Source organism: Pithys albifrons, chromosome 5 (genome assembly GCF_047495875.1).
Source record: "Pithys albifrons albifrons isolate INPA30051 chromosome 5, PitAlb_v1, whole genome shotgun sequence".
Classification (NCBI taxonomy): Eukaryota; Metazoa; Chordata; class Aves; order Passeriformes; family Thamnophilidae; genus Pithys; species Pithys albifrons.
Window position 1 is genome coordinate 66,654,091 of NC_092462.1, and position 24,768 is coordinate 66,678,858.

At 46.1% G+C, this 24,768-nt stretch overlaps 1 protein-coding gene across 7 annotated transcripts; it reads left to right on the forward strand.

Moving 5' to 3' along the window:
- Positions 1-647: 647 nt before the first annotated feature.
- Positions 648-24,745, forward strand: MFSD10 (major facilitator superfamily domain containing 10). Of its 7 annotated transcripts, none has more exons than XM_071556909.1 (14): positions 648-793; positions 1,177-1,283; positions 3,362-3,548; positions 4,697-4,793; positions 8,738-8,841; positions 9,806-9,964; positions 11,278-11,466; positions 16,074-16,182; positions 17,196-17,307; positions 18,608-18,716; positions 20,589-20,679; positions 22,187-22,234; positions 23,555-23,644; positions 24,002-24,745. In XM_071556909.1, the coding sequence occupies exons 3-14, from the start codon at positions 3,378-3,380 to the stop codon at positions 24,106-24,108; spliced, it is 1,386 nt and encodes a 461-aa protein (XP_071413010.1). In that variant the 5' UTR covers positions 648-793; positions 1,177-1,283; positions 3,362-3,377; the 3' UTR covers positions 24,109-24,745. The 7 variants fall into 7 exon arrangements, 6 of the variants coding, with proteins under 6 accessions (XP_071413010.1, XP_071413011.1, XP_071413007.1 ...); XR_011697952.1 differs by lacking the exon at positions 648-793 and having other exon boundaries at positions 1,199-1,283; positions 24,002-24,265; positions 24,357-24,745; XM_071556910.1 differs by lacking the exon at positions 1,177-1,283.
- The last annotated feature ends 23 nt before the right edge of the window (positions 24,746-24,768 follow it).

Here is a 24,768-nt window from a genome sequence, read left to right on the forward strand (position 1 = left end):
ACCAAACCAAGTACATAAAATTCTCAGGTAAACATGAGAGTAGCAGCTCCCTATTTGATCCAACTGGCATGTTAATCCTTCCAAGCATAATCAGTTGGGGAGCCAGGACAGAGATGTCACTGAGTGAAAGGTCTGTATCTGAGTGCACACACTCCACTGACTGGACTGCATCGCCTTGGAGAGAACCACAAGTCTTTTCATTTGCTTCACACACTTTGTTGGCAGATTCTCACGTATTTAAGACGGTGGTGATGCCTGTGTCTAAGTGCAGTTGTAGCTGTTACTCCGGGTTTAATTGCGGAAGTGGAACCAGACAGGGCTGCACAAGGGACGAGTGCTCGATGCTGCTGTCAGTATCAAATCTATTCATGTTCTCCGGGGTACAAACATTGTTAAGGGAGCAGTTTGGTAAGGAACAGTGACATCTTTTGCAACTCCCTTTTTCTGTTTGCCGGGTACCAGGAACTTTCCGTATATCAAAGTACAGCTGCTGTAGCAACTAATGAAACGAATATCCCCCTGTTGTAACAAGTCTTTAAAACTGTCTTTTTTACTGTCCCTGCCGCAGCAGGACGGGCTGTGGTTTGCGGGCGGGTCAGCGCCCGCACGGCTGCGCTGGTCGCTGTCCAGCCCCGCCGCTCCCACCGTGTCCCGGGCCGGGCGCGCTCCCTGCTCGGCGGCGCCGGGCGCGGCCCCGGGAGCAGCTCCATCCCCGCCGGAAGAGGAAGGCGGCCAGGGAGGAACGGCCGCGCCCGCAGCATCCCCGGGGAGGCTCCGGGCCCCGCAGAGCCCGGTAGGTGCCCCGGTAGGGCCGGGCAGGGCTCCCGGAGGGGCGGCGGGACTTGGCGCATCCCGGGGGGACGGGGCCGCGGCTGCTCCCGCTCATCCCGCTGGGCCGCATCGTTCCCGTTCCCGCGGCTGCTCCCGCTCATCCCGCTGGGCCGCCCCGTTCCCGTTCCTGCGGCTGCTCCCGCTCATCCCGCTGGGCCGCCCCGTTCCCGTTCCTGCGGCTGCTCCCGCTCATCCCGCTGGGCCGCCCCGTTCCCGTTCCTGCGGCTGCTCCCGCTCATCCCGCTGGGCCGCCCCGTTCCCGTTCAGCCTCGCCGGCCCCGCTCGTCCTCTGCACTTTGGCTGCGCTGGGAAACTGCTGTTTGGTTTTTGTTCCCCATCCCGAAGCGCCTGCCCTTGACCTGGATCGGGGCTGTGTTAAGGAGTCAGAGGTGCCTTCTCGAGGCTCAGCAGGTACAGCCGGCCCAGGAAACTTCAGAGGGGCAGAAGTGGAGGTAAGAAAGCTGCAGAAGGATGAAATTCATGCTTCTGGAAGATGACAAATCTCGGTCTGTGCGTTAGGGCAGGGCCAGCTGTGCTGCCCATCCCTTCCCGGCGGGCTCGGCATCACCCCCGGCCCCCCGGATGGAGATCGGGGGCAGAGGCGATGGATGAAACAGACGGAGAGAGCCGAGCCAGGGCCAGCCAGAGCCAGGGACATCGAATGCCAGGGACACACATGTCCACAGAAACAACTTCCCTAAACTCAGAATGCTCGCCCTCTCCCAGCACACTTCACAGAAAGCAGATGTCCTGGTGGAGGTGAATTCTGGTTTTGCTGACAGGATGCCCGTGTTAGGTCGCTTCCTGCCTAGCAAAAATTACAGGGAGGCTGGAGCAAGAGAACTGATGGAGCACAGGCAGAAACATGCAGTGCCTTGGGATGTTGCGTAAGGGAAATTGCAACCACACAGCCAAAACCGGAGCAGAATGAAAGGTCAGTGGGAGCGTGGAAGGGCTCAGGCTGCACTCTGGCCAAAGTGTTCGTGAGGGATGGTGTGAGGGTGTTACCTGCTCCAAATAGCCCTGGAATAAAGTTCAGCTTAGTCATACAGTTCAGTGGATGAATAAACAAATTGTGAGGATAAACGATAGAATCTCCCACAATGAGCCCATCTCTCAACTGCTGGCTGGGCCCGAGAGTATTTGTTTAAAGGAATGGTTATTTTGGCTCTAGATGCTCTTGGGTAAGCAAATAATGCTGAGTATTTGTAGCCATGATGTTTTACCATTTTAAATAAAAGGATCTTGGACGTAAATCAGCCAGTGATCAGACCAGTTTGGTTAAGAGCATTACGCCAGCAGTGTAATAAGTGGATTGCAGGGGCCTCTTCCATGCTTATTTACCTCATGGCATTTGAACTTTAACAATGCTTCAGTGCTAATAAACTGAATCCACGGGTAAGAAAATGTCACAATAATATTTATTGCTGAGTTTGACAAGGTGTTATGACCTACAATTAGTGTAATATGGTGTTCTATGCACAGGTGCCTTGTGCACGTAATATGGTATGTCTGGTCTGGAATAGAATTTATATCAAGAATTACTCACTGTTTTCACTCCTGACTCATCAGAGTCAGTGAGTACTTTCTTATTAATTGGCTTTGGATTAAATTCTGTCTACTTTTTACTTTTTTTAGTGCTACAAACATTGAGGGATTTTTGCAGTAGAAGGTACTGCAAATTTGATTGTTTATGACTGAGATATTCTGTCTTGTTTTACAAATTGAATTTTTTGAAATCCATGGTTTATGTATTACTCCTGGATTTTGATATATGTTGAAATGGAGTGTTATTTCAGGATAGAGACTGACTTCTTTATTTGTTAAATACTGAGTGATATATGGCCTGCATCCTTGTTTAGGATTTTGAGAGTATTATCAAAGAGAGATGATAGTTCTGGTATTTCTGCCAAAATAAAAATACTGCCTTAACTGTTTGATGCCCTGGCTCATGGAAATAAAGAATAAAATCAAGTTTCAAAAGTTTCTTATGTTGTTTCTTGAGTTGCTGTTGCTCTCTGTGATTTATCTTGAAGACAGTATTTGTGCAATAGTTAGGAAATCTGCCTTTTTAAAAGTTTTGTTTTGGTTATTACTAGTATACACTGACGGCATAAGTAAACTATTACTTGAATGTGAGTATTTGGAGTAGAGTGCCCTTTCTTACCTATTTTACTGTAATGCTGATTTGAAAACATTTGGGAATGTTGTATTAGCATTGCTCACATGTTGACAAACTTCAGATGCTCCTTAGTTCTGTGTTTTGTTTGAGATTCTCTTACAGTAGAGTTTGTTATTTTATTGCACTTGTAGACTGTTCTTGATGCAAGCAGATTTGGTGCTGAGCTGATAACAAAGACTAGGGAGTTGAGGTTCTTGTTCCCTTGAAAAGCAGATAGCTTAATGTAGCCAGAGCTTATATTTATTTTTGTGATGTCTGGAGAATGCAAGAAAAATCAGCAAGATACTCTTATGAAAGGCCTGCAGAAGGCTTCCTGTTGACTGGCTATAAATGTAATTTTTTTTGAAGCAGAGCACCTGGGAACATGGCTCTGCAAGAGAAAGGAACCAGCACCAGCTCCATGGACAACAAGCAAGAACAGAACTGCAATCGTGTTATTACAATTGTCTTCCTGGGACTGTTCATCGACTTGTTGGGATTTGCTCTCATCTTGCCACTGTTTCCTTCCATCCTTGATTATTACAGCCAGACTCAGGTAAGCAACAGAGAAAGTCAGCCCACAGAAATGTGAGGATCTCTAGGGAGGAGTGGAAGAAAAATCACTTGCCTTGGGGCAAACCAATTAACTGTAGCAGATTAATAATTATCCAACACATTTAAATGGTTCATGGACTGAATTTATTTGTGAACCTGCTTGAGACTCTTTGCTCTTGCTTTTTTGTTAAAATGAGGGATTTGTTTCGAGGAAAATTCAGGTATTTCTTAGGGACTACTCCTTGTAAATACCAGTGCTTTTGTGTCTTTCACTGATGAGACAGTTCGTAATGGATCTGCATCCTGGAGGTTGTCTAAAAACCATAGAGATGAGAGCTTTTACCCCACTTGATACTACCCCTAGTGTCGGGTTCCATCTCGGCTTCCATTCAGAGCAGGGAGGTGGCTGCTGATCTGGGAGCACAGAGCACAAAATCCTGTTGGTTCCCAGCTGTGCAGGTGCTCCTTACCCTTCACAGGTGTTACTGCTCAAGATGAAGTTTTTGTCATGGGTGACTTGTTTTTGCAGCCCACATCTCTCTCTCAGACCCTTTCTAACCCCACTCCACTGCAGCTGTGGGCTTTGTCCTTCTCACACCCCTGTTTCTAACCCTAACAGTGATCTGCAGTCTTCACCCACTTCCAGTCTATTTCCTATAGCCAAGATTTTTGCCTTCTTTTCAGGGTCCCCTTCTTCTTTTCAAGACTTCCTCCACCTTTCAGGGATCTTTCTTTTTTTGCACCACCTTTTCTTTCTGGACCTACAGTCCCCTTGTTCTCCCAGGCTGAATAAGATATGTGCAGTGGGATAGAATGTGTCTCATGTTGCTTTATTAATTGAAAGATTCAGGGCACGCCTGTTCAGATCAGGATTTAGCAAATAGCAAGCCTGATAGTTTAAAAATATTCAAATTCAGACATTGCTCCACCCAAACAACATACACCCAATTATCTGCTGTCTATTATCATTCACAGTTGAAACTATTTTTAGCCTATGACAAGTGGTGAGTGAGGAAATTTTCCCTTGGGGGGAGAAGGAGGGAAGGAACCATCTAAAATTGTCTCTAGTTCACTAAGCTTTGATGCTGTCTTAGAAAATAAAACAGAGGGACTGTTCCTGCTTCTATTCCCCTGTTATCTGTTTTTCAGGATGGATTCTATTTGTCATTGCAACGTGGTGTGGACTGGTTTGCAGGGATGGCCGGAATACCTCCAGAGAGGAAATACAACAGTGTCTTGTTTGGAGGTATGGAAATCAAACAAAAAGCCAAGAAAAAAACATTTTTTTGAAGTTATTTGCAGTGTTGATGTGAAGAATGATGAGAAATACAGAAGGCATACTTGCCTGTTATTAGGTTCAGATCTAAGTAACACAGAAAGTGTCTCTTAGACTATAAATGATTTTGTTTTCACCACATTGATAGCAATGAAGAGCTGGACATCTCTGTCATTTGGAAACACCTAGACTGGCATGAGGAATGGGCTAACAGGAAGCTTATGAAATTCAGAAAGGACAAATTCTAAGTCCTGCCTGTGTGAAGGAACAGTCCTTGCAGTGATACAGCCTGGACACTGGCTGGGGGGAGCAGCTCTGCTGTGAGGCCTGGGGGTCCTGGAGGGCAGCTGAGTGTGAGCCAGCCCTGGCAGCAAAGGTGCCAGCAGCTCCTGGGCTGCATGAACAGAAGCAGAGGCAGTGGGTTAAGGGAAGTGACCATCTGCCTCCATTCAGCATCTGTTAGAGCACATCACAGCGCTGCAGCCAGTTTTGGTCCCCAGTATGAGGAAAGGCATCCATACACTGAGGGGAGTTCAGTGCAGGGCTGTGGACATGGAGAGTCTGGGGCTGTGGGCTGTGCTGCAGCCAGGCAGCCTTCCAGCACCTGTGGGGAGGGAATGGAGAGCCAGGCCCTTCACTGAGGTGCCTGGGGGGAGAAGGAGAGGCCACAGGTGTAGGAGCAGGGTGGGCTCAGAATGGAGATGGGGATGAATGTTTTCACCATGAGGATGTTCTCTGGAACAGGCTGCCCAGAGTGGTTTTGTAGTCTCCATCCTCAGATTGTCAAACCCTGACTGGGTGAAACCCTGAATGATCTGGTCTGACCTCACAGCTGACCCTAAGAGCAGGCAGTTGGAGTGGGTGACCTCCAGAGGTCCCTTTTAACCTGAATTATGCTGTGATCTCACTCAGTTTGTTCTACAGATTGTTACAGAAATACAGTCCTGCTGCTCCTTATTGTCAGACTGCCAGCTGAGGGTCAGGGTCCTGCTCTGCCAGGCCCAGCAGTCACAGAAATTACTCTCCCTTCACAACTGATCTGCACATGACTGGAGCTCAATCAGCAGGAAACATTGAAACAGGAACTCCTGAGTTCCAGCCTTGCCTCCCCCTTGGGCAGGTATGGTGCAGCAGTGCTTCTAAATCTCATTAGTCCTATTAAAAGCAGCAGAGCTGCTGCCTTGCAGGGCCCAGAAGCATTTGCTGTCACTGGGTTTGGATGAACTACAGCAGGAGCAGTGAGGGAATCCAGCAGCATATATGTCATGTTGCACATCAGAGACTTTTGGCTCCTTGCCATCTAGACAGTTGTGAGAAAACTCTGATTGGAAAGTATGAAGATGTGAGGGTGTCTGGGTTAATTTTACTTAGGCTCTCTGGACTCTCTCCTTTTAATGAGCTGAGGCCTCCCCTAAGGTTAACAAAAGGCTTTTAAAATAAAACAAACCATAAAACTTCATTAGAATATGTGTGAATGTATTGTTACTATTTAAAGTTATTTATTTGGGTACAACAGGCATTAGAAAGTTTATAAGCATTTTTCCTCTTTCCCACAGTTTCCTTGCAGGCATGTTTTTGTCTGTGCTCATTTTTTAGTCAAATTACTGGCTTTGAATGCTAGGAATTATTATTCTTTAACCCCTCAGAAGCTGCTTTCTATCTCCTCTGAGGCCTGAGTGCAAGCCTTGCACCTTCTCACCATCTCAGACTGCTTAAACAAGGGGCTGGGAACTCCCAGTGGAGTTCACTTTGTTGCTTTTCCCTTTACCTGCTGTATCATGTACTCTTTGGAGTGCTGCATCCCTTGACTTGGCTCAGTTGCTCTCCAGGGGAGAAGTTCTACCTCCCTGCTCGTTCCAGAGGGGTTGGGCTGACTGTTTAGCCCTTTGAAGAAAACACAGCATCCAACTGCAAAAAAAATAGGCACTGCTTGTCTCAGAAAGGAAGTTGGTATCCCATGCTGTCTTGTCTCTCTAGGAGAAAAGAATTAAAAGGAAGTATTTAGAAGCAATATTGAGTAGTGATGAGACTGTTCACTAATTACCTGGCAGTACAGTCAGTGAGGGTGCAAAGTGGCTGAATTAACCCAGTGTCTCTCATACTTGACTTTATCTCTTCTGCTGACTTTTCTGACAGCTTTTCTTAATGAGCTATTTGATTTGTCAAATCAGCAGAGATTTTCCTCTTGTTTCTTTTTTTTTCTGGGTTATTTTTCTGCCAGATTGAGTTGAATTAACTCAGTGGAGAGTTGACTAAGGTTGCAGAAATAAGGGAAAATGGACAAGGCGTTTTAGTTGTAGTCAGCTTCTGTCTCAGTCCATCTTGTCTGAATGCACCTTAAATGTTTGTAGTGGAAAGTTTAATTATACTTGTGATGTTAAGCAGAGGCCACTGCGGTCTTCCTGCAGCCTGTACTCCTTCACTGCCCTCGTCTGCCACAAGGAGCATAGGATTGGGAGGTACTTACAGGAGCATCTTGTTGTGTCTCCCAGTGCAGGATATATTCTTCTCTCTTTCATCATTGCTTATACTGCAACCTCTGCAGGGCAGAAACCTTCTCTGCCCACATCAGGGCCCTGAGGGCACCAGCACTGAGTTACTGTGACCAGTTTTCTGCCCTATGATTCAGGAGCTGTATCCCAGCTGGCACCTGGGCCTTGTCTCCAGGGCTGTCTGTCCCATCTCTTGGGAGGACCTTGGCCCTACACAGGAGGTGTATTGTCCCCCAGCCTACACCATAGTCTTGTGACTCGTGCTGGTCCAGGTTGGACTCCCTGGATGGAACTGACCCATAACCCCTGCCTGGGACTGTCTGTGGGCCCTGCCAGCAGCACCTGCTCTGCCCAGCCCACCCACTCGGGTGGGACCTGGGCTGGGGAGGCACTGCCAGTCTGTGCTCGCCATCAGCTCCCAGCTCCTTCCCCCATGTGGAACAGGCCTTTTGCTGCATGCCAGCTGTGAAATATTTGGCATGAATGGGTGTTTTAACAGTGCTAGAAACACAAGTAAGAGAACTGTCTGCCATAAACTGCCAGTGTACCAGTCTGTAAGATTTTTTTACACAGCCTTTTTGAGGTCTGAGTTATCACAAGCAGCTGTTCTCAACAAGGTGTTCAGTATCAATATTCTGCCTCCCTCAAAGTTGAAGGGAGCAGAACTTCTGGTCTCTCTCTCCTCTGCCTTTTAAATCTTTGATAGCTGAAAGATCTGAGACATCTGACCCAATTTTTCCTTTAGAGAAAAACTGACAGCAAGGCATCTTTTGCCTGCTTGTTGAGAGTGTAGCGCAAATTATTAAGTGTGTGAAGCTAGAAATGGCAAGAGAAAAGAGGAATTAAAGATCACAGAAGCTGGAGGCAGATTTCAAAGACTTTTGGAGTCTACTGGAATCACTTATACCTCTTAGGGTGCCTCACCAACAGCAGTGCTTAAGTCCTTCTTTCCATGATAAAAAGGAAAGAAAAACTTACTGTGACAGAATCAGGTTCAAAAAAATCAAAGAATTCTTAAGAGAACTGTGACTATTAAAGACTGTGTTATCTCTAGTTTAAGAACAGAAAATGTATGAAGTCAGCTGGGAAAGCACTGGAAAATCATCCATTATAACCAATGGGTTTCAAACCCCTTCTCACCAGTGAAGTAACCAGTAAATCATCCAGTTCATGGCTGTTATTTTGGTCTGTCTGTGTATCTGGTCTGTATTTGCTGCCTTAGTTAAATAACAATGCAAGGTTGGTGTTTTGAGAGTGGCTCAGTTTTGGAGACAAAGCTGTTTTTCATAGCTGCTCTTCTACATTTAATTTCATGCCTTTAATGAGAAAGTCTGGTAGGTCTAGAACAGATTGGCTGTCTTTGTATGTGTGATGAAGGCAGTAAGTCTAATGGTACATATTTTTTTATCTTGTTTTTTTTAGGTCTGATTGGCTCCATCTTTTCCATCCTGCAGTTTTTCTCCTCTCCCCTCACTGGTGCTGTGTCAGACCACTTGGGCAGAAGGCCTGTCATCCTGATGACAGTGGTACGTGTCACATTTTTAGCCATGGCATCTCACTACACAGTGAAAGGTCTTGTGGTTAGCACAAAACTTGAACTGTGTGTGAATTGTGACAGTCACCATCCAGTTCCAGAACTGAATGTTCAGGATCTGTTGGTTGTTGCCTGTTTCTTGCCCAAGTCACTCGGCCACTTCCAAATGTGAGTGCTTAAGCTGAGTTTCCCAGATCCAGAATGGCACAGAGAAGGCACCAAAACACTCACCTTTTACTGTGGTTTTCCAAAATCCCTTTCCCCTGTGTATGGGACTGTGACTTCAGAGGCTCCATTTAGAAATGTTAGGCATAATCCCTGTATGTTTTAGTTCCCCATGTGACTAATGAGGGCTGATCACTCCATGATCTGTTTCACAGAGCCTGGGAATTGCTGGTTAGGAAGTGCTATGCAGCAGTGCAGGATGTATTTCTAATGAACATGAACGTTCTCCAAGATGTTTCTCTGCTGCTGGTCAGTGTGGGTTTCTGATGGCAGAAGCACTGCTGAGCACAGAGGTGATGGAGCCTGGTGTGGAGGATACACAAATCCCCATATCCTCTGGGCTTGTGGGGATTTCATTAAGTAGGCTTTTGTTCTTATGATTGATTATGAAATTTAAGAGCTAGAATTGTGCATTTTTCTTATTTTGAATTCAGGTTTCTCTTGATATTATCAACAAATGAAGTGAGATGTACAAAAATGTTTGCTTTCACTTTCACTGAACTTTGCTCTTCTGATTTTGTTAGAAATATCGTGATTACGTGAAGTTTGTATGGACTTGTTTCTACATCTTTTATATCACTGTTCAGGACATAGTGCAGTTTCAGTATATTGGTTTTGGAGCAGCCATTGAAAACAAATAAACAGAAAAATTAAATGTTTGGCTGGGAAATGTGCAGAAATCATGTATCACCTTTGCTTTGCTTTATAAAAAACCTTTCTTGCTTCTGCAGATGGGTTTGATAGCATCATACTCACTATGGGCTGCCTCTAGGACTTTTGGCGTTTTTCTTCTCTCCAGGATCATAGGTGGAATAAGCAAAGGGAATGTCAGCCTCTCCACAGCCATCATTGCTGACCTGCACTCTCCAAAAGCACGGAGCAAGGGCATGGTGAGTTACAGGTGTGGGGGATGTGCTTGGGTTTGCTGGGTAACTTTTAATTGATTTTAGGTGCTCACTGTGTCTTCCCCAGGTGTGTATTTATTGGTCAAATGAAAACATGGCTTTACATGCTACTTTGCTTCTGCAAAGTGCCAGATCATATTGTGAGAGCTCTTGGGCTTTACCTGCCAATGACCTTCACCTACAAGTGAAACACAGATGCTCTAGAGGTGGAAAAACTCCATCTGCTTAAGTGTCAGATCTGTTACTCCTGCTGATAATTTAATTCTGGTTATAATAGCATAGAAATCAAAAGGTCTTATGACCCAATTTTGGTAGCTGGAAGCCAGTTACAGGCCAACCTGTTTTACTCAAAGTGTGGAAGTGCAGCAGCACAGCACAGCACAGTGTGCCTCCTGACTTCCCGGAACGCTGCACTGGCTTCCCCGGGACGCTGCACTGGCTTCCCCGGGACGCTGCACTGGCTTCCCCGGGACGCTGCACTGGCTTCCCCGGGACGCTGCACTGGCTTCCCCGGGACGCTGCACTGGCTTCAGGAGCTGAGCTCAGTGGGTAAAGGATGTGACATTGGGCTGACTGAGCAGCAAGTAGTGTGAGTAGCTGCCCTGTCCACTTCCAGAAGGCAGTGGCCCAGATGGAAACACCCTGCAGGCTGAGCTTGGCCTGTGAATTACCAGTTATATCTTTTAAAAACTGTGGGGGCCCAAACTTCTCTGAGCAGATTGTTATAAGCCACTGTGTGGGACAGCTGCTTCTTGGGAGGGGAAAGCTTTAGATTTCACAGTGATAGCCAGTGGATTTTCCAAGCAATTTATTATAGTCCTGGTAAGCCAAAATACATTTTTATTTATGGAGAGAGATAGGCATACAGCATTGTAAATAAAATGGGTCAGGGCCTATTTTTAGGGCCTAAGAGTAAGTCACTCAGTGCAGCATGGCTTACATCCATATGGCCTATATCCTCTTCTTTTCCAAAGCAGAGCAGGCATGTTCACTCTGCTATCTGGGAACCAAATTGCATCTGCCTGATGCTGCTCCCAAACTGTGATGGGCCATTGCCTGTTCCTGCCACTTCCTTGACTGGACAGAAGACAAAATTGGTGATTTGGAAATGACAGGTTTTTCACACCTCATGCTCTCTTTGCTGTGCACTCCCTGCATTGTGGGGGTGGCCAGGTTCTGTGTCTGATTGCATTTCTTTAAGGCAAATGTCAGGAAATTCAAATTGTTGTAGAGCTGAGCTACCTGAATGAAAAATCTGGTGTCTGAAACCTGTGTCTGTGCTCACTGTGTCGCTGCAGGCAATGATTGGTGTTGCTTTCTCCCTTGGCTTCACCCTGGGCCCCATGATTGGTGCCTACCTCGCCATGGAGACACAGAAAGGAGAAGTTTTCTACCTCCGCTCAGCACTGGTTGCACTCATGTTTTCTGTGGCTGATCTGATTTTCATCTTCCTCCTACTTCCAGAGACACTCCCCAAGGAAAAGCGGGTAAATGGACTACCAGTCTCAAGATCGTGGGTTTTTTGTAAAAATAGGATTTGAGAATTGTTGAAATAATGGAAACAAAGAAAAAAGGCTTAGCCAGTTTCTCAGAAATTTAACTCATTCCTGGGATTAGGATTATTGTTCAGGCTGGTGTCAGTGGTTGCATGATCATGGAATCATGGAATGTTTTGAGTTGGAAGGATCTTAAAGATCCCCCACTTCCAACCCCCTGCCATGGGCAGGATCACCTTCTACTAGACCAGGCTGGTCAAAGTCTCATCGCACCTGGCCTTGAACAATTCCAGGGATGGTCCCATCTCCTAGCCCAGTGTAATATGAGAAAGTCTATATAATTAACATGCCTGCTTAAATGCTAGTTTTGGTGTGTTAGGTTTAAATTCCTCAAAACATAATGGGAGCATGTGAGGGAGACAGTGAAAATTTAAACTGTGACCACAAGGATTCCTTGGGGAGGAATTTCAGCTCATCTTAAAAGGAATTGCATCAGAGACTGGATTTTCCTCCATTTCGTCAGGACATGTTTGAAATTTTCTTAACTATTACCTTGTCTTTGTTTGAGATGAGCTCACTTGGTTAGGGCATGGTGTTAATAACACCAAGGTTTGATTTCCATAGGGGCCATTCACTGAAGAGCTGGACCTGGTGATCCTTGTGGGTCCCTCCCAAGTCAGAAGATTTTGTCATTTTGAATCCTTTGAACACTAAAGTAGCAAATTACTTATTTCTAAGCTGTGCTTTCTTCTACAGATAAAAGATTCCGACATGTGCTAAAATTTAGGGACTGTTTGCATTTTTGGGGCAAACATTTATTAACACTTATATTGTGTGATTGGACACTGTCCAAGAGATACCTTATTAAAAGTCTCTTAGAACAGTCTCCTTTGTAGAGTGAGAGGCTGGATTCAGCCCTAGGTATCTGGGTGCAATGCTTGATTTGAGGTTTTCACGGATCGGGCCTTTGCTGTCATCCCTGGTTTCCAGGCCACACTCACTCAGTTGTCTGGTGTGCTTGGTCTCTGGATGGCCAAACCCATCTGACACTGGAACTGTTCAGGAAACTGCCCTGCAATGATCCTGCCAGGGCAAAGCTTTAGACCTTCCCTGAGTGTTTCCCAGCAGGTTGTGTCCTGTGTGAAGTCAGTGTCTCACATTGTGTTCCCAAACACTACAGCTATTTTATTTTTTGTAACGATTTTTCTATGTGTCATCTGCTCCTCTTTCCTCTCTTTCCTATTTGGCTGTTTCTAACCATTCTGGATAAAATCCTGTTCTTAGTTAGAGCTGCACACTCTGGGGTGGTGGCAATGTGTTGATGTAGCAAAGTGCTGCAGAGCAAATTCTATAAAAAGTTCCTCCTTTGCTGTAGAGTGATTAAAAGGCTTTAGATGACTGAATATATCCCTTCCCCTTTTGCTATCCTCTTAAGAGCTCTTCTGAGCTGGTCTGTGTTGGCCAACACGAGTGAATTTTGATAAGCACAGGAGTTTGGTGAGAACAGAAGGCTCTGTCCCTGAGCAGCAGTGGGGACTGCATGAGGTGCTGCTCATGGCCAGGTCCCAGTCATGCAGAATACAGAGAGTGTTTGGTTGCTGACAGCAGAGTGGTGTGTCTGGATTTGGGGCTTCTGGTGGATGGTCTCAGTGTCAGAGCTCGTGTGCCATCTGCTTTCAGCTTGCAGTGGCCCTCTCTGATCCGTGTGTTCCAGCAGATCTGTAATTTCACTTATCAGGCTGCTTTGCTCTCTTCTTGGGTAGTTCTCTCACTTTCTGAGTGGGAGGGGAGCAGTTTTCTGGGCCTGTGGATGACAGAGGAAAGGCAGGTGTGTTGGCTGCCCTTCTGGAACTTGGCTAGCTGAGCTGGAGCAGGTGCTGCTGCCATATAGGAGTGGAATTTGTTGGAAGGCCAAAGCTGTAAAAGGGGGGAAATGATAATGATAGCTGGTAGGAAGATGTGCCAGTGGGATCAAACATCTGTTTCCTTGAGATTTGCTGTGTTCTCATTGTACCCTTGTTTCTCTATCAGTCCACTTTTCACAGGAGAAAAGTATTTCATGTTGATTCATGTTGGAATTAACTCATAGAAAGGGGAAGGTGAAGGGGGACAGGGGGAACAAAGATGAGTTTTCATCCAAAGAGAATAGAATTTTCACTGTTCTCCTTCCTCTTTTTTTCAGTTGTTCCATGAGTTGATCAGTTAAAGAGAGACCAGAGAACTGTCCCTTTACCCTGTCAGACTTACCTGAAGTAGCCAAACCAGCTCCTGCTGTGACCTGTTTGGGAGAAGGGAGGAATAGAAAGGTCTCTAGTGGAATCTGTCTCCTTCAAGAGCTTTTGAGTTAATTTTTAGCTAAGCTAGTCCTGCCCAAGGCTTCCTAGGTGGAGGGAGGGTCTTACAACTGTTTTTTTCTGGTGTCCAGCTAATGGTGCCAGGACTGTGCAGGGCTGTGCAGCATCATGAGCAGATTTGTGGGCAGACAGAGCTGTGCTCTCTGCATCCTGAACAGTGTCTGGTGTGGAGGGTGAGGCTGCAGCTGGGAAGGCCCAGGCTGCATTCCTGATTTGGACTTAACTCTGCCTTCAAGACGTGTTCCTGAGTGTCTCTGCATTAGAGGAAAAGAGAATAAATAGAGACACTGTGAAAAATGTCTGCCATTCAAGGTGCCTTTTGGGGGGATCATGAAGTAAAATTGAGCCATTTTGGAGAATAAATCATAAGCACAGAAATGAAATACAAATTAGATGTTGCAGATGTTGAACCTGCAAAGAATCTGAACTTCATGGAGCTGCTGACATGGACTGAAATTGGCAGTGTTTGTTATTTGGGGGTGGTGAAGCTCTTCAGTAAGTTTTAGGACAATGTTTTTGTTATCAATCAGTGGATGAAGTCACTTCCTGACCACTGTTTCTATGGCAAAGATAGGAAAAATTGAAAGAAATTTATGTGCACATACACACACACATACAGACCTATATTAAAAAGATCTAATACTTATATATATGTATATTTCATAAAACACTTAAAATTTTAAATGTATACATATATAATGTATATCCTCTGGACCAAACTAAAATCACCCTGCAGTACAAAGCAGCTTGGCATCCTGACATGGATAATAATTCAAAATGGGTACAAACTAGAGGGGATTTTTATTCTCTGCTGTGGTGCAAACACCGTGGTGCCAGCAAATGCAGGAGCTGAGGATTGCTACAAGCCAGCTTCAGGAAATCCTCTTACAGACTTCTCCAAAGCCTGAGCAAACTTCTTGGGCGTGTCTGTTTACTCCCTGCAATGCAGAGTGGGAGGGGAAATAAATAGCCCTGAATGTTCTGAGTGGATCAGCAACTTTATGGCTTTGTACAAGCCCAGCGTGGTGCATTGAACTGGTTCCTGCTGTGACTAAAGGGCTCCAGAGCTCTGCTGTCAGACACACAGAAGCTCTGGCCATCAAAACAAGACAGGGGTTGTGTTAATACCATATCGAAGGTTGATTTGTTTACAGCTTTGTTAAATCCAGTCCATAAGAGTCCTCAGGTCATGCGCTCAGATTAAGTTCTGCTGATAATTGGACCTTTAATCTCTGCTGTCAGAGGGGTAATAACTCCCTCCCTCCCTATCTGAGAAGGAAGCTCATCAGATAAAGCCTGTGCAGTGCTTTGAAAACATGAAATACTATGTGTGATTATTCAGGATTCCTGAATCTGTCTTATCTTTTCCTGTGACTGTCATGTAAAGTGACAGGCTAAATTCTCCTACTTGAAAAAGAATTGTTTCCTTAAGTATTTAGACATTATTACTTTTAGTATTTTCTTTACTTTTCCGTATTTTGAAATAACAAATGAACAATTGAAAATTTAACTTCCCTACAGAGGGAAGACTAAGCCTGTCCTAAGTGCCTGCGGATATGGAGCAGGGAGAGTGACACTGGGTGCATAATTAGGGTGAGATGTACAGACTGCAAGGCCCAGAAACACTACAAAATAATTTTTTCTCTTTAAAAGGCACACAATGTGGCTGGGCAGAATCTCTCTGGAAATCTCTCTACAGTATCTCCAAGGAATGTCTCTTAAAATTATATTTTCCTTTTCTTCCCCAGGAGGTGTCACTGGCTGGCTAAAAGAGCAACCAGTACCAGGACAGGCTGGTGTTTGATGTGCTGCACATGCTGGTCTCAGGCACAGGAACAAGTTCTCAGTGTCCTGTGAGCTTGCAGGCAGATGTGTCATTGTTTTCCCAGTTAATGTTCTTTGGACATGAAGGATGATGCAAAAGGTGAACCAAATAAAGTCACCTTCGAGTAAGAGAGGTGGAGAACAATCCTCTTCTGCCCTTTAAGGACCTAGAGAAGAATCTGTTTTCTGTCTGCAGTGAAAGGCGCTACCAATGCTCTGTTTTCCAGTTACAGTGCTGGAGCCAGGTCTGGGTTCAGGTCTGGGTTGTTATTGGGGGCCCCTCAGTTCCAGTGCCAGGTGCCTTGTTTCATCTCAGATGATTTGTGCAGGTGTAGAAGCACAACTGACAGTTACTGTCAATGCCTTGCAGTGGTTATCACATTAGTTTTATAAATAAACCCCTTTTCTGCCTTTGATCAGGTCTCTTCTGTGACATCTGGATTTCAGGCAGCAGCTGACTTGCTCAGTCCCTTGGCTTTGTTTCAGTTCTCTGCGGTCACCCGAGGAAAGGAATCCCCTTCTGAGGAGAGTAAGTGTTACCTGGCTTTTTATCGTGACAGTTTTACTGACTGTAATAACACCGTGTGCCTCTTTGTTTGTGGGGATGGTTTTTAAGTGAAAACTTTACTCAGACCATTTCAGAAGCAGCACTCTGCTCATTTAAAACCCACCTTACTAACTTGTGGACAGGGAATTGCAAGTTCCATGGACCTTGGTGCTGTCACTCCCCAAAGAAGGTTTTGGAGATGAGTGTTTTGAAGGCATGATGATACTTGCATTCTCTGCAGACAGCACAGGGCAGGCTGCAGTAAGGGAAGTAATTTGAAAAGATAGATCCAGGCATGAGTAAGGGAGATGTGAGTTTTCTTATTCAAGCTGCAAACGAGAAAACTTCAGACTGGAATTTTATTTCTGAATTCAGGACTTGAAGATGTAGGGTTTGATTCATTCTCTATATGATTTTCTTTAAGCTGTAGAAAATAAATCATTATTTGCCAGGTACACCAGCTGATCATTCAGTCCTCACTGCTGCATCAGGAAAAGTGTAATATTTGCCTCTCTAGAGAAAACCTGTCAAAGCCTCCAGTGGCAGGAAAATAAGTAAGGTAACCTGGCACAGACCATTTGTAGCCTGGAAAAAGGGAGAGTGTGATTTAGTCAGTACCATCTGAGAGCAGCATCAAGGCACTGGGTGAAATACAGTATGGATTAGTATCACTCACTCAATCCCTGTACACAGGTGAAGGTGTGAGGCAGAGGGGCTGGGCTGGGAGAGTGAGACCAGGGTGACCCAGAGGGAGATCAGGCTTTTTGTCTCTCCTCCCTACATAAGAAAGGAGGGGTAGTGGGCAGAAATCATGTTCTGGTGTGTCGTGTATGGATATTTAGAATGAGCATCTGAGGTGAGAACTTTTCCCTGTACAGCTGATAAATGTTCCTGTACTGTTGTGGTTATGTTCTCAAGCTATGCTTGGAAAACACTACCATGTCTTTTCCCCCCACTCCCCACCTCCTTGGTGTTTGGTTTTTTTATTTGTTTAGATCTTCAAAACCTCAAAATTTTGGGCCTGGCTTATTTCCTGTACCTCTTCCTGTTTTCTGGCTTGGAGTATACACTGAGTTTTCTCACTCACCAGAGATTCCACTTCAGCAGGTAAAGCACATTTGGAATATAAATGTTGTGTGTTTTGTCTAGGATATTTTCCAAAAATCTTGATTGAAGATCTCTTCATGTATTTTCAAGAGAGGCTTTATGACATTCGTAAGACCACTCTGAAATCAGCCCTTGTGTTCAGTGACACTTGGGCTTTGTGGGAAGAACTTATGAAAATACAGGCACACTGTTTGTCATGAGAGGAAATATTCAATCTACAACTCCTAATAACTAGAGAAAATCAATACACAAAAATTAAAGCTCCTGAAATATGTGTAGCTGGGCTAGTTGTGTTGATTATTGTAAAACCTTTTCTTGCTTAGAACAGTTTTTCAGTATCAGGACAAATCTTGATGCTCAAAGAGCCCAAGGATGGAGCGATAGCTGTGATTATATTTGCTCATCAGAGTTCTGCATTGCATATGGGGCACAGTCATGTCAGAGAGTTCCATTTCCTTTATTCACACTAGAGAAGGAAGGGAGCAGCATCCACTAAGAGCAGCTCAGCTTGAAATACTTTTCCTGACAGTTCATAGGAAGAATTCCAGCCAGGAACGTGAACTTGCAACTTGATTCCTGTGGTGGCCTTCCCTTCGAGCAATTCTCAGGGGGTTGTCTCATCTTTCCCTGTCTGTGTTTCATTACAGTTTGTGGCTTAACTAATACATGTGTGTCAAGAAAGGGCTTTCAGGTGTATTAAACTTTGTTCAGCCCTGACTGAGGTGCACAGCTGAGTGCCAGCAGCACAGGCTGTGGGACAGCAGCTGGGCATGGAGGTGGGACCTGTTAGATGAGAATGGCCACATAGTTTAGTAGGTAAGAGAGGTGAGAAGGAAAACTGAAGAAATACTGGAGAGTGGAGGGAGTGATGTCACCATGTTCCTGGTGCAACACATGATCCACTATCATGGCAGTGCCCAAGTTGTGCCTTGGGCCCCTTAACCAAACCCTGCATGAGCTGCTCCTTGGAAACCAACAGCCCCTGTGCATGTGGAACAGGTGATTTCCATGGTGACCCTTTGTGGGGTCCCCCAGAAACACTCAGTCACCCACAGCAGTCTGGAGGGGGCTGCAGTATTTGCCAGCAGTTGTCCCATCCCCACAGGACCTCAGAGGTGTCTCCCCTTGCTGTCTGCCTGCCCTGGGAACTGGTGTGGGCACGCAAGGAACTTCCACTGCTCCTGTGAGCACCAGTTTTGTCTTTCCCTGGCTCAGGGAAGGCTCCTCATGGGACCGGTGAATCCCAGGGCGGAATGCTCTGTGCGTGACTCCACACTCTGTGTTTTTGCCTCACTTCCAGCATGCAGCAGGGCAAGATGTTTTTCTTTATTGGAATAACAATGGCTGTGGTCCAGGGAGGCTACGCTCGCCGCATCAAGCCAGGAAATGAAATCAGAGCTGTAAAAAGGGTAACAAAAATAACATTTCTATTTCTTTTCCCCCCCAAACCCGAAATGTTAATTTTCAGTCTGAAGTGCAGTGGAGGGTACTTGGAGGCTATAACTGTGTTTGTCAAATGAAATTTCTGTGTCATCTATCCAGCTGAATGACTGCTCAAGATCATGGTTGTTGGGCACTTACCAGCCTACCTAAACTGTGGAACATTAGAGCCATTTCTTAAAATATCAGCAACAATATCACTGAAACTTTGTGTTCTTCATATTTAATTCCAGTAAGGAGTGAGAACAGATTGTCCATCTGTGCAAGCTACATAAAGTGCTATGAAGATTATGTTTTGTTACAGTGATTTCTCTTGCAGTGCAGACATTGAAACTACTAAAGCTGCTTCAGAGCTGATCTCTGACTCTCTTTCTGGGAAATTAATTTTCAGTCTGGCCATCTTCGTGCCTGACAGGCCTTCTCTAGGGTATATTTCACTGGTGGGCAGAGGAAATAGATTCTTCTTCCAGTCTTTGGTTTGTCATCATCAGCATTACACGTAACAAAAACATGTACCGATGTTCAGACTGAGGTTTCACTGACAAAAATGTACATCCCTTTGTTTTGCTTGGCTCTCTCCTCAGAGATGCTCCAGCTGCTGTGCTGGGATGTCAGGGAACAGTTCCCTGCAGCTTATGCAGCTGTGGGAGAAGTAGATGTCCTTTACATTGGTGTGTGCAGCTAAACAAAGCAGGTTTCAGGTGTTTCTGAACTGTTGCTGGCTGCTTGGCAAGAAGTTTGCTTGGCCTGTGAAAGCTTCTATCAGTGTTTTATGCATTGACACGTGTGATTTCAGTGGTGGTAAGAAACGATTTCCAAACTGCACTGTGTTCCTGTGAATTGACTCAGCTTTTCTGAAAGTTATTTCTGCTGGTGGAACAGTCTCCACCCTGCTCCCTGGCAGGAGAAAGTTAATGGCATGCTGTTTGTGTCACAGAGGAAGCATCTCCCTGTGATGAACACTCTGTGTTCCTGCTGCTTTATCCTCCACATCAGCCTCCTCCGTGTGCAGGGCCAGCCTGCTGTGTTGCTGCACTGCACTGGTTTGTGCACACTGGGGTCTGCTGCCCACTCTTTGCTGGCTGTCCATGGGTTTTGTGGGAGTTCCCCTTTTTGCTGCAGTTATTCTGGCAACTGGTGAATCAGCAGCGTGTGGAAAACGTGGCCTCTCAGCACAGTGGTTACAGTAGGTCATTTATGATTGAATCTTCAAAATGAGGCACTTAGTGGCAGTGAATACCCTCCTTTGTCAAACACACAGCAGATCTGATCTGCCTTTTCTGCAGGTGCTCTGTAAGTGAGGGAACACCATAGGGGAACTTAAGTCCAGCTCTTGGAGATGAAGAATTTTTTTGATGGGCAGTGCAGTGGGGATTGAATTTCAGATGCCATTCCCTCCCTACCATTTTTAATTCTTGGCTACAGAAATATGGAATCTGAAATCTAAAGACAAAATCAGCCAATACTGCTGAGAAAAAGCAGATGAGCTGTAGTCCTGCTGCACACAAGCTTTTTGTTCTCTTGTGCCAGTTCAGGAGATGAAGAGTTAAAGGTAGATTTCTGTCTCAGTGAACACAGAACAATAGAAAAATCCCCCCCCAGAACGGTAGATCTGTGCTAGAGAGAACTTGCATGTTGTCTGCAATCATGTGACAGTGAGAGGGAACAGCAGAGTGCACTGTGCTGGTGTGTGGCCATCCAGGTGACTTTGATATGTCTGCTTGGGAAGAAAGGGCTTTCTGCTCCTAAGTTCTGTGTTGTCCCACCAGCGGCAGAGAACTGGCAGGACACCTTTAACAAGCAGGGCTTAGATGTAACCGTGTGACTCATTGGTTTTGCAGGCCATTCTGTTGCTGATTCCAGCTTTCTTGTTAATTGGATGGGCTGCAAATGTGACCATGCTGAGTGTTGGACTGTTGCTGTACTCCTTCGGTGAGCTGATCAAAAGGCACTGCCAGCTAAGCACAAATGATTTTTCTTCATGCATTTATTCACCGTGTTAAAAAAGATGAACTCCTAATTTCAAACGATAAGTATCAGAAAGTTGATGTTTCTGTTTATGAAATATGGAAGAAACAGGATCTGTTTTTTTCTGGTGCTGTTGCTATCACAGAAAGTTGTCATGGTGATATTTGGAAGCATCCCCAGTGCTCCTGTTTGGTCTTGTCTCACTGGGGAGCTCTTGAGCTCTTCTCCCCTTATCAGCCCTAGAAGCAAAATAGTCACTAAATAGCTCAGCTTAGAAGGGAGGCCCCATGTCTTTGTCTCCCTGTGGTGGCTGCATTATTTCTTAGGCCTCGGGCTGGAGACCTGCACACTCTGAGGCTGAGGCCAGAGTTCAGACTGAGGGGCAGATGTTTAAGTGTTTACATAAATGCTACTCTGCCAATCTAACCTGTTATTCAGGGAAACAGTTGTGAATGAAGTTGGATCCATCTACTGAAGTCCCTGTCTGAAAAGAGATTTCAGGTATTCTCAGTGATGCTAACTATTGTTAAGAAGCTTCAAATAGGACTAATTACACAAGTAGAAGACTTCTCTTTTGCCTAGTACAGCTTGATTTAAGAGTAAACTGTAAACCACAAAACGCATCTATTGAGTAGCTTGTTTGTCTATGGCCAGCTGTGTCTGTGACAGGTGAGAGGTGAGGACGTGTTCATTCTCTCTGTGTCTGAGCATTCTTAAGCCCCCTACTTGTGAAGAAGACTCCATCTAATCAAGCCAGCCAGAAAGGCCTCTGTGGAGGGCCCTCTTCCCCCTCTCATCCTCCCTCTGCCCCAGCAGCTGGGGCAGTTGAGACAACGTGTGGATTGTTCCTGCTCTCCAGTTGTCCTTTCCTTCCCAGGAACAATTCTGCTTTGCATACTTAAGGCACTTCCTTCTTGGCAGAAAAGGCTCCCATTTCAGTAAGAGGGCAGCAATTGCTGAACAGCTCTTGGATTTGGTGTCCAAAGACTTTGTAACCTTTTATTCTCAGACTTGGCTGTCCTGACAGAACGTGACTCTCTCTCTCATCCCTGAATGCGGTAAAGCTGTATGTACAGGGACACTGTCATTCTGGGTACAGCCACCTTGTCTGTCTGGAACATGAGCCATTCCCTGCTCCACCTGGTACGAGCACAGTGCTTTGGAAAAGCACCAGCTGGCTGCTCTGACCTGTCCATCCCTGTCCCAGGGGCTCACGGAGTGAGAGACACTGATGAGAAACATCTGCTTGGAGCACTCCCGGCTCTGGGCTCCTCTGCAGGTTGGCTCGGAGGGGGTGTTTTCATTACTGAACTGGATTAAACCTGATGACTCAGTGTTGGTAGAGTGCCCCAGAGCTCAGCATATTTCTCTGCAGTGGTAACGAGTTTAGGCCACATGTTTTTCACTGTTGCTCTTCTAAGTGCTCTGAGCTCTGCTGTTCATTAACAGTCTGTTTTGTGGGTTTTTCCAGCTGCAGCCATTGTTATCCCGTGTTTGTCAGCAGTGGTGTCAGGCTATGGTGAGTGTCCTTCCTGCTCTGACTGGCCACCCTTGGCCACATCACTGACCTTTGTTTCCACTTGGCTCAAATACAGGACTGATCTCAAGTTTAGTGAGGCATCAACAGGATCGCTCATGGTGCAGGTCCACCTTGGATCCAAGTCTAGACCCGTGGGCTGCTGCTTGGCTTTATAAAAGGCCTGTTTCCCTTAGGACATTAACAGGGAGAGCAGAAATTCAAGTGTTCCCCCAACTGCTGCTCCATGTTGCTCGTGTGTGACCCCACAGCAATGCCCATCCCTGCAGGATGAGGCTAAAGCCAGTCATGTCCCTGCTGTTCTGTCCCAGCACAGCGTGAGATCCATGGATATTGTTCCACCAGGCTTGGCTGGGGGGAGGGAAACCAGCTGTGTTAGGCTGGAGGTGCTACAGCCCTTCCCTTCTATGAGTGTCCTTCACGGAAGGGAAGCTAAGTGGGGCTGCTGGGCATATCCTGACACTGTCCTGACCTGGGAAACTCCAAAACATCCAGCAAGGGAGTGTAGGGCACCCCTGGACAGCTGTTTCTGAAAACTGCCTCCACTTCATGTCTGTTTCAGCACAAACAGCAATGATCTGTTCAGAGAGACCATCAGTATCACACTTTAATTTTGTACTGGGTAAAGCAGCTTGTTCCAAGGTGATGGGCAAACTGCAGGTGGTGATTAGGAAGCTGAAGAGTGGGCAAAGGCCACAGACAGCAGTGAGCAGAGAATGACTTGGGTTCTCTGAAGGAGACACCAGCCATCCCTGCCAGCAGTGAAATAGTTTCTTCCTAATTCCTTAGCAAAGACCTTCTAAGGGACCTCCTGAAACCCTCTGGCCCTGGTTGCTATGTAACCTTGCAACGCAGCTGTAGCTGTGTTGCCATCTGTGGAGGACACAGCTCTGTAGCTTGGGGTCAGCTGGTTGCCAGCACTGCTTGCTGAGGTGGAAAACTTTGCTCATTAATGTCACTTGGGTAGCTCTTATTTAATTTGCATTCACACTTCTGTGTTTATCATACACCTGTGCCTCCTCAGAAAATCTTGTGTACAAGGTAAAGCTTTTTTTTGGTTAGGTCTATTTTCAGGGAGGTGGAGGAGAATGCACTACAAGTTGTCACAAGTGCATGTCCAGGGACAAGCCTTGGTGTTTTTGTCTTGGTTGGAGGGCAAATAAGCACAGATTGAGCAGCAGGTGTGAAATGACAGGAGGGGAGAAGCATGTGGGAAGCACCTCCAAAGAAAGGCTCCCAGAACTACAGCAGTGCCCTGTCCCAAACAAAACCTCCACCCAGCACACCCCTGTCCTTGCACAGGCACTGTCAGCCAGAAAGGCCGAGTCATGGGGATCCTGCGGAGCCTGGGCGCGCTGGCCAGAGCCCTGGGACCTGTCCTGGCAGCTGCAGGTGAGTGTGGCCTCTGCTCCCTCCTCTTTGGCCCCACAGCGCTGGGTTGGTGCAAGTGCCCAAGGAGCACAAGGACCCCCCTGCATGGGCGAAATTCCCCTGAGCCATGTAGGGCTGAGGGAGAGAGGAGGGGAGAGGGGAAAGGGGAAGCAACCACATGGCAACTCCGAGCTTGAGGACTGAGGCAAAGCCAGAACCTGGTTCCTGACTGCAGCCATTTCCCATGTTGCTCTGGCTCACCCAACCAAAGAGCCTGGAATTCTGTGCTCTCTGCCTTGTGAGAGCAGCAGCTTTGAAGCATTTACACATCTGGAAGGATGAAGGCACTAACGAGCCAAATTCCCTTTTCCCTTGCAGTTTACTGGCTGGCTGGAGCAGAGATTTGCTTCACCGCCTGTGGAGTTTTGTTCCTTGTCCCCTTCGTTTTACTTGGGTCTATAAAACAGCAGATAAAGGAGGAGTAGGAGGGAGCCACAAAACTCTCACCAGCTTCCAAGGACCTGTACAAGACCTCATTCTTGGCACCTGACTCTGCTGAGCAAATAGGAAAAAGAGGATTTTGATCTTCTGGAAGGAGATGACCATTTGCTGCAGCAACAACATACAGCAGTTATGTTTAAGGTGACCTCCCAGAATGGGTGGGCTTGGCAAATTAAAAAAAAAGGGAACAAATGAAACAAAACAGACACACCCCCCCTTCCACCCCACACAGCTGAGAAAGGCATTAAGATCATCACAGCAGCAGAGATTGGCACAACAGCAACAGGCCCGGAGCCATCCCCACTCACCAGGTGCTGCTCTGCTGCTGTCTCTGAGTGAAGCCTCAGCTGGCACAGAAGGAACCCCAAGGGCTGCTCAGATGGGTTTCTGTACAACGGGTACAAGATCTCTGCAAGTGCTGCACCAGCGCCTTCAAACGAGACAGTTAAACAAAAGCAAGAAGCACTAGAGGCTTCCTGAGCCCCAGTGGTACTTTGGCACAGATGGACTGTTTTTAATACACAACTTGGGAGAGATGTTTTATATTTCTAATCCTGTGTGATGTTTTTGATGACCAAGCACTGTTCTTTTTGCATAACAAATAAATGGTTACATTGTACAGTCTTATGGTCAGTTAATTAAGT

Coding starts and splice junctions, on each gene's coding strand:
- MFSD10 (XM_071556909.1), top strand. CDS start 3,378: ATGGCTCTGCAAGAGAAAGGAACCAGCACCAGCTCCATGGACAACAAG. Junction 4,794..8,737: donor CAACAGTGTCTTGTTTGGAG/GTATGGAAATCA, acceptor TGTTTTTTTTAG/GTCTGATTGGCTCCATCTTT. Junction 22,235..23,554: donor AGCAGTGGTGTCAGGCTATG/GTGAGTGTCCTT, acceptor GTCCTTGCACAG/GCACTGTCAGCCAGAAAGGC.